The following is an 11,491-nucleotide window of genomic DNA, read 5'->3' on the forward strand; positions in this document are numbered from 1 at the left end:
TCAAAGCCACAAAACGCCGCTTCCATTTTCGCCAGGCCCATTACCGTTACTGTTACCGACTGCGTGCGTCCCCTCAACGCCTCCCGCTATTCCTGGAGCAGGTAGTAGACGGAAAGGTGGGCTCGGAGATCGATAGGGAAACAGCTCTGCAACATTCCCCGGCACAGCCTTTCCGTCAATGACTTCCTCCACGACATCAACAAGGCTCCCAAAGTCGGATAAGACACGCTTCGCATATAGCTGACTATATGCGAGATCGCGTAGTAGGGCCAAAGCATCGCGAAAAGCATCGATATGGGGTTGATTTCTCCCAGCAACGTTTCGTACAAGGAGAGAGCAAAGAACCAGTAGAGCGTTCGAGAGAGATGATACCATACGGTGTCGGAGGCTGAAAGGCTGCCGTATGTCTTGAGCAAAGGTGGCCATGCGGTTAACAGTAAAGACTGCAAGATTGCTAAAGTGAGAAGCATGGCTGTCGTCGTACTGGAGGGAAGTTATGACGGAGCGCAAGCCCCAAAGGACGAAGTCGGTCTTCTTCTGGGTAATGAAGACTTTCAGTGGCGGAACAGTCGCACCAACTGATTGGGTATGAGGGATTTCCAGTGTCTGCAGATCCTGCTCGAGAAAGTATGAGATTTGTCCGTCAATGACCTCCTGCGTCGCGCCATCGAGGCTACGGCCGTCGACGTTGTTGTCAGCGTAGCGTGCCCAGAGTATCATGTAGTGAATATAGTGATCGATGAAATGTCTTGGATCGACCTCATTAGGCTTGTAGAGCATCGCCTAGAGATGGTGAGAAATGGTAGCAGCGGAATGAGGCAGGAACTTTACTCACCCTTTCGGACAGATCTGCGGGAGCCTCGACTTGGATGTCAGTCTCACGGATTGTATACGGCCTTCCGAAGGTCAACGAGATGAAGCGATCTTGTACGAATACGTTCCAGAATGTGCAGATACGCTCGTATGCTTGTGCGGTAGTGATGTTTGTCCATGTAGACTGCTGATGCAAAGAGAACTGGAACGCGAGTCTGGCAGCAGCGCCGATAGTATTATAAGCCAGACCGGGCATATCTGCGTAAGAGTAGTATATAGCCTGTGACAGTCAACTCCCATTTACCAAGCTTGAAACGTCCCGAGCCTTACCTGGAACAGTACACTTTGGATCAGTGTCAGATCGCCGCTTCCGCTCAATAGAGATCTCTTATCGACGAGATCGTCGGCCAGCTCAAGCCATTGCCAGCCTTTGGGCTTGCCAGCATCGAGTGGCGCGACATTGAGCAGTATATCGCAACAAGCAAAGATGTTGTAGTTGAGCGCGAGGAACTGGCGGTCTTGTGGAGGTATGGTGGTACTCGCTAGCATATGCTCGCTGCGACTGCGGAATTCGGGTTCATCTATGCACGGATGAGACAGGTGGATGTCGGTGAAGAATGAGGCTAGGTACTGTTGGTAATCGGCCGGGCTGGGGTAAGGCAGCTTCTTGTTGCCCACTTGTATGAGGTGCGGTGGTTCGCCATCGAAAGCAGAGCCAGGACCTGGCAGAGCCGGGTTTCCAGAGTCTGACGGCTCGTGTGGGAAGAGAGAAGGCTGGCCCATGAAGGCGAGGGCTGGGTTGATGGGGTCGAGCGGCGGGACAGACAAGGCGGCGTCGCCCCGAAAGCCGTCACTGCCGTTGTCTTCGCGCTCTATGCTGCCCATGGGTGTCATGGTCAGGCCGCGGTCGCGCATAAGGGCTTCCATCATGGCCTCGATGCGGGTCATGCGTGCTTCCATGCTCATGCCCATGCCGCGAGTACTGGCATCGCTGGCCCTCCGCTCCGTGCCATTTTCGGACGGCATGAGAGTCCTTCGTGATATATTGTTGCCGTTTCCGCTAGTGTTCGAGGCTTGCGTCTGAAGGGTGGGCGTCGGTCGACTGAGGTTCTGCAGGGCTTCGGCTGCTGTCTGGTCTTCAGAGAAGAAACAGCGCTTGCCGTTGTCCATGCATCGTTGGCATGGATTCTCGCCGGAGCACTGTGTTTGTTAGTTTTGCTGTCCCCGATTGCTGTTGCCGTCTGCGCAGGGACGCTGTCGCATAGAGAAAGCACGTGAGGCGCTCAAGCAACGCGCGACATGCTGGAAAATGCGCCGGGCAGTCGACGGCGACGACGTACCTTGAGCTTCGACCGTCTGCATGATACACCTAGAGCAGTCTGTCAGCCGGTTGATGGCATGTCACCGCCGTCTTGTTGCGCGAAGCTGCGTCGAACCACTACGGAACCATCGGAATGCTGCATAGGAAGCTCCAGAGATGCCGAGCGGAGGTTGCAAGAGCGAAAGGCGCGACTTACATGCCTTGGGCGCGTACTTTTGGCGGACCTTTTTGCGCTTGGGCGACGACGACCTCCTTTCGACGTCCATATGCTCAATGGGCAAAGGATGGCTGTTCATGGCGCGACGGAGTTGTGGGAAGAAGGATGGCGCTCGCCCAGGCTACTTCGGAACGCGACCGGGATCCGGGGCCGCTAGCGCGTTTTCAGCTCCCATGCAGCCACCAATCTCACCCTCTCTCCTTGCTCCCATCAGACTCGTGTCTTCTTGGGTAAAGTAGAACATCGTATTGCTGACATTATATCAAGGCGTGAATACCCTAGACCAACGTTGCACAATGCGAATGTTGGAGCGAATAGTACCCACAACCCTCTGACATGTGATTCAACCTTCATCTCGAGACCTTATTCGCTCAGCGTCTCTACCTTCGCTCCCATAAACCTGTTCGGCTTCTATTATGATCTCGGACATGACAGCTGGTTGTGAGGTAGCGGGTAGGTACTACAATTCCTGCAGACCAAACATCCCGATAAAAGCACATCTCTTCTCACGCATTCAAAGACTCTATTATACATATCAACTTTTCGTTACTACAGAGGTCTTGACAGATGTATACCGACAGACATGAGCGGAAATCATCAACACTGATAACGACATTGAAAACACTCTGCAAGGTCGAGCAAATGTGCTCGACCAGGGGGTATCATTGAAAACAGCAAAAAAACAGAACTCGCCGGTTGGAAGTACGTACTGCAAGCGCATCACTAGATGCTTTGGTATCTTGTAATGAGAAAGCAGGGTCGAGCATTTGTGCTCAACAAATGAATGCTGTGAAACAGAAATAGGACAAAACTCGCTCGCTTGCTCGCTAAAAACACTGTATGGGTGATCGCATTTCCTGCTCTGTAATGACAAATCAGAGGGAGTGGGGGTCGTGGTCGTGGTCGTGGTCGTGGTACCGTGAGCCGTGGTGTCGTGAAGGCGTGAATGTGTGAAGGAGGATTGAGTCAACTTTGAAGGTGGCCTCCATCGGTAGTGGGTGTTGTCGTGTGGTGGTATCGGAGTGTGGTACTGCCGTTATATCGTGGGTCTGTAAGAAAAGCGACTTCTGTATCCGACGTATCTTCGTCCTTGAAGTCCTATTCTTCTCCATTCATGTTGCGTGTGTGTCATGATGTTGGATAAGACGTGACCCAGTCTCAAAAGACGTCCATCGAAAGCGACTAGTCTTCATCGTCCCGGATGCACATCCAACCCATCCTCCTACTCATGAATCGCCCAGATCTTCAGCGCCTGGCCACAAAGCTTCTTGAGAGCTTGCGTGTCCTTGTTCTGGCGAATCTTCAGCGGAAGAGAGTCAATCCTTGTGACACACTTCTCGATCTGGGAGCGGTAGTGTCCAGCATCCATACTACCGAGGATGCTCTCTTCACCGTTCGCAGCATTCATCAGGCCATCGATGCACTCCTTGACTGCGCGACGATGGTTGCTCTTGACCTCGTTGCTGCGGAACATGTCCTGGATCTCTGTCTCGAGGACCATGTTGTCATTCGAAATGTATCCGATGACGTTCTGCCGCGCGACACTGTCTGTTGGCTCGACGGTGATGGAAGGCACTTGGGGACCAGCGGAAGAACCGGCTTGCTGATTCTCAGCGGCTCGTGCGAGGGTTGCAGCAGTCAGCTTGGAGATGCCGGAGCTTGAGGATGCAGAAGTGGCAGCGCCGGGGACATGGGCATCAGGGTCAACACCGGATGTAGATGCTCGGCCACGGATCGAGAATCCACCTTCAGCAGCAGCAGGAGGAGGAGCAGGACCTAAAATGGAAGCTCGATTGTCCGAAGTAGAGGTAGAAACCGCCGTCGTGTTGGCGTTCGTAGAGCCATGGTTGGCGGTCGTGAAGCCGTTGTTGGCGCAAAGGTTGACTGGTTGCTGCTCTTCCTTACAAGGATCCACAAGCTGCGTCGGATTGCTGAGGCGATAAGCAATAGCCTCGATGAGCTGAGCCATGAAGACAACCTGAGGTTCTAGACCATCAGAGTTGCTCGCCAGATACCCGTAGACCTCCTCGACACGCGCCAGGGGCCAAGCAGCCTTGAGCTTCTGTGCACCTTCGATATCCAGTGGAATCTCGTCGTCACACTCTTTGAGAAGGCCAAGAATGGGCTCAAAGATCTGGTGGGTCAAGATCTGAACGGTATTGGCTGCCTCCCACACATCGTTATTGTAGATGCAGTTGTCCAACAGGTCGATGTAGTCGCCCATTTCGCCGGTGTACATGGCAAGCATGTTGATGCGTCCCTGGTAGATGTTGAGGTAGTGCTCCCAGAGAACCTTTGTCCTCACACGAGCCTCGTTGGCTTGATGGATCATCCACGCCTGCTCGTAAACGTGGCGTTGAATCTCAGCGCGTCGAGCCTCGACTGCTTCGACGATGCTTTCATTGGCTACACGCTCGTTGTGCTCTGCAATGACAGGATCGATGGGGTTGTGGCCAGAGGGAAGGATGGGAGCCCTCATCTTCTCCTCGCCAAGGATGTTGGTCAGCCTCTCTTGAATGAACTTGTGACGCTCCTCAGAGGTCTGGTTCGCGTAGAATTCGTCGCTGTAGGGTGACTTTTCGGGTACGTAGGGCGGCGGTGGGGGCGGCGTCCACGGGGAACGGGATGCCCTGATAGCCTCCTTACGATCTCGGGCCCACCGATCAGATGCAGCGCGAAGCTGTTTCTGATGCTTCTTCTCTTCCGCCTTCTTCAACTGCTCCTCGCGGAGGCGGGTCTCTTTCACGCGCGCCATCTCGGCAGCCTCCCTCTTCATCTTCATGTCATACCACCGAGGGTCTCGCTCTGCAGGAGAGAGTTGACGCTTGGGCTTCTCGATGCGTCCTGTGGGCGAGGTGCGAGAAGTCTGCTGCTTCGGTGGGAAGTTAGTCGCTATATGTTCAGTGATGAGAGCCAAGTCACTAACCTTGCTTGACGCCAAAAGTGGAGTACGATTGAAGCTATCACAGACTTTGCCCAGGCCAGTCAGAACCATATAAGGGGCGGTGCCTTCGATGGATTGCTTTGCGAATGATTAGTTACTATCTGAGTGATACCTGATGGGAGAGACAAACCTTGAAGACGCGAGCATTAGTCTCGAGCTTCAAGCATTCCTCTCGATAATGGATGTTGGCTTTTTGCTTGAGTACTTCTACTGCACGGTTCGCCGTGTTACGAAGTGTCTCGCGGATAGGTGCCATGACGTTGACGTTGGCTTGTCGGTAGATGGTAGTGGTGGTGTAGGTGGTTGAGTGAAGTGTGGGCAAAAATCGGTCGTGAGAATGGCTTGGAGAGTGAAAGTCGTGGTACAACTGGTGAAGAATTTGAACAGTGAGCTGGTGGAACAGGATCGCGGGTTGAGTTGCAGTTGCAGTTGAGCAAGTTCGTGTGGAAGAAAACTGATCAGAAGTGTGGAAAGCACTGGATTATATGGGAGGAGGAGAGGAGGAAGGCCGGCCCATGAGCCTGGAAGAACTGGCCTAGCACTAGGCAGAATGTAATGGTCGGGATCTTGGAGTCGTTAATGAAAGTGACTGCTAGTGAAAGGGGAGATTATGACGAAAATCTTGGTATATATGGTCGCGATACGCCAGAAACGGCAACGGAAAAGCCCCTTGGCGCGAACAGGTGGGTCATACGGCAAGGAAGAAGCCCAAGAGGGCTGGGAAATAGTCCGCGTGACTGTGTGTTGACTTGCCGTGGCCATTCACTATGGCGGAATTAACGCTTTGTTCCAGAACTTCCGATAAAGAATTGCCTCACGCCCGATACAGTGGCTCACCATCGTCGCGTTTTCCCGAAAAGGCTGTAGGCATACAGCGCCTACATACCGCGTGCTCAGTGCTGTGTAGATTTCATAATAGATGGTAGTCTCAACAGCTCTTCGTGCCATGTCTGCCTAACTCCAGCTATATGTACAGCGCAATTCACTCTAACCGATTAGACTGAACACCGTATTCATAAAGGAAGTGGCTGGAGGAAGTAACCAGCAGTGAGTAGAACGAGGTGTAAGTGAAGACAAAACGATAAAAACCAACGCAAACATGTGATGATGAAAGAGAACATGCGGGATGTCACGAGTTCATACACCTGTGATGATAATCACCAAACCACTTTGGATGCCATAGCAAGGCGCATGGGAGTTGGAGAGATGGAACATAGGAAACTGAGAGAGCAGATGTTGAAATAAGGAAATGTCAGAGGACGCGCTTGCCATCTCAGTTACGCCGGTTAGGCGGGTGTCACCGTTGGCTTCCGCCACGTGTCTGCCCTGCGCACCGCCAGCCTCGCCTCGTTTCTCCATATAGTCTCCTCATTACCTGCGAGGACGTGTGCGCTTGAATGCACGTTTGATATGAGTAATATGGTAATGCGAGGGAGGGATGAAGAACCAAAAGTAGGTGGCAGTCTCGCCCATTGTACGCGCGTCTTCGCCAACAAATCTGGAAACACGGAACTATCGGCACTCGAGCACTCGGAAACATCCAGGGGCTCTTGAATCAACACGCCAATGTGTGAGGGTGAAGATGCTGCGTCGGAAACGGACAGGTTGTCAAGGAATACAGGTGGGGCGTCCAGAAGAAACACAATAGGCATTGGCCAGCCAGAACAATGTCGACTCATGCGCCACAGGTCTCGAACATCCAATCAAATTAATTCCAGTCGCCCAGCATTCGCGTCGTTCGTGTTGCGGTACGGATCGATCGCACGTTCCAGTCAAGCTTCCCTCGTGTACGCGGTGCCACACGACAAGTGTGGCGTTCAGAGTTAGATGGGAAAGTTGTCGCGTGTTGGCTATGGCAGCCCTGCTTGCACTGCGGCAATCGTCCGCCGCATAGTAAGCAAGGTACAGAGCCGTCAGCACCATGCCTGGTGCCGCCCCCTTTTCGACGCCAACGTCGCAGTGATGACGGAAACGCGCAAGCCCCAAGGAATGAGTCGAGATTTGTTCCCGCAGATTGGCTGCTTCCTGTGGCTTTCTGTGGCACATGCGGCTTGGCTCGATGCCGAAATCCGGGTTGGCGTAGTGTGCCTTGCCGCTTTCGGCTAGCCGACGGGGCCAAATCGACTTTGCGTCGTCGAAACTGGAAACGCTGCCCTCCAAATCACATCACACGCCTTCAAAGGATGCGAAATCAAGCTTGCCGCCATGCATAATGTCAGTGGGGGCCGTGCCTTTGCATCATGGGGGTTAATCGCCTATGAGCTTCGTGATCCTTGTGGTAGTCAACTTTTTCCAGGGCTGTCCTTTCGTGGTTTGTATATCTCTTTGTGCCCTGCGTCTCGTCCGTTGCAGTTCTACCGTTCTTACTTACTATTAATTGCGCATTCCTGGTACTGGATGCTCACTGCCCTTCTTTTTATGCAGGGTAGCTTACATTAGTCACTCTTTATACCCAAATTTTGAACAGAGCTAAAATGAGGATCTCGCAAATCCCCCTCCTCCTCACCACATTCGGCGCCAGCTTTGTGCTCGCTCAAGAACGCTGCGACGCACCTTCACCAGGCATATACTGCAACTCGACGGAGATTCTCGCGTACCGTTCGGACGACTGCAAACCTTTCCACGTCTTCATCTCTCGCGGCTCGGATGAGCCCTACCCCGGCCGTCTAGGCAACCTTACCTCGGAGATCTGCGCAGCAATCGGAGGCTCAGAGGACTGTGGTTACGAGGATGTCGAGTACCCAGCGAAGAGTACAGCATGGGGACAAGGGGTGTGGTGCGATTCTGCGGGCAAGGGCGCGAAGAGCGGACAGGCGCAGATGAAGGCGTACAGCGAAAAATGCCCTGATAGCAAGTTGATTGTCCTGGGTTACTCTCAGGGAGGATCAGTGGCACAGGACATGCTCGGTGGAGGAGGAGGTTCTGTCTTTGCATGTGAGCAAGACATGAACCCGGCTCTGGACGCTGCGTCGGCTCCTGGCTCCAATGGTAAGCATCCTTGTCTACAACAGGTCACGCTCTACACTGGTTTACTAACCCCTCAACCATAGTCGTCGCAGCCGTAACCTTTGGCGCAGTCGTTCGTTCCAGAAACCAGAATTTCACCGTTGGTCGCGGCGTAGACTACGACGGCACCAGCGCGCGCAGCCCCGAACATCTCAAAGGCCTCCAGCAATACGCCGACGTCCTCCTCGACTACTGCCACAACGGCGATCCAATCTGCGCCGTCGGCTCCGAGCCTATGGAAGTGGAAGAGCACCTGAACTATTTCATCCAACACAACGAGGAAGTGGTCAAGTGGGTAGCTGGCATGGCCAAGGCAAGCGGTGATGTGGGTGCGAAACCCAGCAAGCCCGTAATCAGCACTTCCTCCTCGACAAGCGTAGCAGCAGGATCCCAAGCCACACCATCCGGATCCGTCACCCCCTCGCCTATTGCAACGCCAACTGACGGAACGGAGGAGTCCGCGCAGGCAACCGCTGCAAGTGCTACAGGTGCTGCTAGTTCGCTGACTGTTACCCTTGGGTACCTGATTGCGCTGGCTTTGACTGTGGCTGTGTTCTTGTAGATATTATCATTTCATTCATAGACTTTTTGTCACGAGCGCTTGTACCACACAGCCTCATTGCATAGCATTTTGGATACCCCAAGCGAGGAGTAGGGAGCATACAACAAGATATACATCGCTTTTAATTTCATCACAAAGATAACATGTGTAATTGAACATCAAACATTGATTCCTCTCTCATGATTACCAGGACGTCATCGTCATTATGTACAAAGGTTACTTGCTCGCGATAGCTTTTGACCCGGGAGGATCAAGAGATAGCAATATAACAAAGCGCTGCAAATGCAACGCATGCAAAACTCTCATGAAACATGAACAAAAAACTACAAAAGACCAATGGTCCTCTGCTTCATAGTCCTGACATCGACATTCTGCCAGCAGGCAGTGCTGAACAGGGTGATGCAGTAGACGCACACAGCGGCGATAAGCATGTACTTCTGTGTCTGGCCATAGCTGAGGTTGATAGCATCACGAGTCGGGGTTCCAACAGGGTAGCTGTCCTGAACCGTGAAGCTGCCGTAGATCGTAGCGAGGTCTGGCAAGTCGCCTGCAGGCAAGTTGGCCGCAAGGCGAACAGGGAAGACACCGGTCCAGATGGCACCCGCAACGGTAGAGCCGATGGCGCTTCCGATGGAGACAATCATGGATTCCACGGCGAGAAGGGCAGGGAAGTCTTGCTGCTTGGATACGGCCATGAGGGTGGTTTGCTCGGAGATGACCAAGATACCGCCGCCGAAAGCGATGAAGATCATGCACATGACAATGTAGCCAATGTTCTCGTCCGGTTGACGGAACTTGATCATAAGACCAACGCCGAGCATGGTAAGAGGTACACCGAAGAAGAACGAGTAGACCTTGAGCTTTCCGTAGTAGCGCAGCGCGACTCCGTAGACGATGCAAATGAAGCAGCTACCCATGGTGTAGATGTTGCTGATCCATGTGGCGTGTACTTCGGTCTGGTCGAACAAGACGATGAGAAGAGAATAGAAGTACGAGTCCCAGCAGTACCAGCCAACGTACAACGAACCGGCCATGGTGTAGGTGAAGATGACGGTTCGGTTCTTGAGCAGTGGCCACGGGATGAAGGTGACTGTAGCACCCCACTTCTCCCACAGACCAAAGGCAACGACTAGGAGTGCGCCGAAGACGATGAAGCAGATGATGAGAGGCGACTTCCACTGCTCAGCCTGGTAGGTGTAGATGTTGAAGGCGAGGAGGAAGAGCGAGAGTCCAGCGGCCAGGAGCAAAAGACCAATGGCATCGAATTCGCGAAGGTAGTACGTGACGGTTTGAGCAAAGTTGCCGCGGCTGGGGCGTGGTGAGATGAGACCCTGCTTGCGCGCCTTGCCTTCGTAGACAACGAATAGCAAGATGAGAGGCGAGGTGACAATAGGCGCAATGATGGCAAAGATACCAAAAGTCCATCGCCAGCCGATGCCGCCCTCAGCTGTGATGCTGTTGATGCCGTATCCGTAGATCCAGGTGGTGATGAGCCATGGGGAGGACGCATAGGAGATGAATAGAGCTCGGTTCTTCAGCTTGGAGGTATCGGCGATGAAGACGGTGATGAAGAAGTCGATACTGTTGTAACCGACGTAGAAGAAGGTCTGTGCCGCACAGTATGCCTTGACGTTGTTGCAGCTTGCCATCAGGATGAGGCCGACGACGTAGATGGCTACACCCAGAGCGAGACCGAAAGGTCGGCCCCAGATGTTGAGGATTTTGGCATACGGGAGCTTCCAGATACCACCAACAATGGAGGAGATGACGGTAGTCAGAGCAGTCAGAGAGTGTTGCTGGAAGTCGCTGGTGACGTAGGGGGCGAGGGTGGCGGAAGTGCTGGATGCGTAGGCAGTGAAGAACTGGATGAACCACATCCTGGAGGTCGTTAGTCTAGTCCTGGAGATCGAAAGACTGTTGACTTACGCAATGTACGCCAGAATCAAGTCACGCTTCTTCCAGATCAGTGAAGCCGCCTGAACCTGTTGCACGCCTAACTCGGCGGTGGTGTCGACCTTGTTCAGTTCTTCGTCTGACTCTCGGCTCATGGCAGACTCTCTCGGGCTGCCGACCTTCTCGTCGGGGCGGGCAACGTCCATGCTGGTGTGCCCTTGGTAGGAAGCGGGCACATCGGCAATGTCTTTGTTGTCAGCATTGGCAGAGGCAGTGTTGCCAGAGACCAATGCACTGCTGGTCAACCCTTTGAAGTTGAAACCCATCTTGGCAACTGTAGGCGTTGTTGCACACCAAAAGTGATGGTCGTGATGGTTGCAGATGAAGAGATTGATAAGACAAGATGCTGCGCGAGCTGCAGGTTCATATACAGAAAACACTGATCCACGCAGCTCCACTGCAGGACCATGTCAAGTCGCACCCGGTTCTCGGCTCCCTCGCAGCTGGGTGGGTAAATTGTTCGCGCGGACCGTCAAAACGGAAATGGTGGTGAATATCACGACACTGACGGTGCTCCTCCCCGGCTAGCCCCATGCACCAATGCTTGTTCTTTTCCACATGCAGCTAATTCCCCGGTATTAAGCATATCCAAGCATGGCCCAGACAGCCTCCAAATCTTATCTCGATAATCAGCCGGCATCAGCGGAGACGGCGAGCCAATGACCGTCTGTGGTG

At 53.3% G+C, this 11,491-nt stretch overlaps 4 protein-coding genes across 4 annotated transcripts; 1 reads left to right on the plus strand and 3 right to left on the minus strand.

The window, feature by feature from the left end:
- On the minus strand, positions 1–2,430 carry ACET3X_001556 (uncharacterized protein; the record flags this gene model as incomplete). Its single annotated transcript, XM_069446860.1, has 5 exons — positions 1–783; positions 836–1,093; positions 1,144–2,013; positions 2,154–2,182; positions 2,331–2,430. The coding sequence occupies 5 exons, from the start codon at positions 2,428–2,430 to the stop codon at positions 1–3; spliced, it is 2,040 nt and encodes a 679-aa protein (XP_069311798.1).
- Positions 2,431–2,911: 481 nt separating this feature from the next.
- ACET3X_001557 (uncharacterized protein) lies at positions 2,912–6,068 on the minus strand. The gene is made up of 3 exons (XM_069446861.1): positions 5,426–6,068; positions 5,278–5,373; positions 2,912–5,223 (listed from the first exon to the last, which is right to left on the minus strand). Exons 1-3 carry the CDS (start codon positions 5,549–5,551, stop codon positions 3,574–3,576), a joined length of 1,872 nt encoding a protein of 623 aa, XP_069311799.1. The 5' UTR covers positions 5,552–6,068; the 3' UTR covers positions 2,912–3,573.
- Positions 6,069–7,769: 1,701 nt separating this feature from the next.
- ACET3X_001558 (uncharacterized protein) lies at positions 7,770–8,863 on the plus strand (the record flags this gene model as incomplete). The annotated part of the gene is made up of 2 exons (XM_069446862.1): positions 7,770–8,283; positions 8,346–8,863. 2 exons carry the CDS (start codon positions 7,770–7,772, stop codon positions 8,861–8,863), a joined length of 1,032 nt encoding a protein of 343 aa, XP_069311800.1.
- Positions 8,864–9,186: 323 nt separating this feature from the next.
- On the minus strand, positions 9,187–11,082 carry ACET3X_001559 (uncharacterized protein; the record flags this gene model as incomplete). The annotated part of the gene is made up of 2 exons (XM_069446863.1): positions 9,187–10,741; positions 10,790–11,082. The coding sequence occupies 2 exons, from the start codon at positions 11,080–11,082 to the stop codon at positions 9,187–9,189; spliced, it is 1,848 nt and encodes a 615-aa protein (XP_069311801.1).
- Positions 11,083–11,491: the final 409 nt, after the last annotated feature.

Source organism: Alternaria dauci, chromosome 1, assembly GCF_042100115.1.
Source record: "Alternaria dauci strain A2016 chromosome 1, whole genome shotgun sequence".
Classification (NCBI taxonomy): domain Eukaryota; kingdom Fungi; phylum Ascomycota; class Dothideomycetes; order Pleosporales; family Pleosporaceae; genus Alternaria; species Alternaria dauci.

Coding starts and splice junctions, on each gene's coding strand:
- ACET3X_001557 (XM_069446861.1), bottom strand. CDS start 5,551: ATGGCACCTATCCGCGAGACACTTCGTAACACGGCGAACCGTGCAGTA. Junction 5,374..5,425: donor CTAATGCTCGCGTCTTCAAG/GTTTGTCTCTCC, acceptor TCATTCGCAAAG/CAATCCATCGAAGGCACCGC. Junction 5,224..5,277: donor CACTTTTGGCGTCAAGCAAG/GTTAGTGACTTG, acceptor TTCCCACCGAAG/CAGCAGACTTCTCGCACCTC.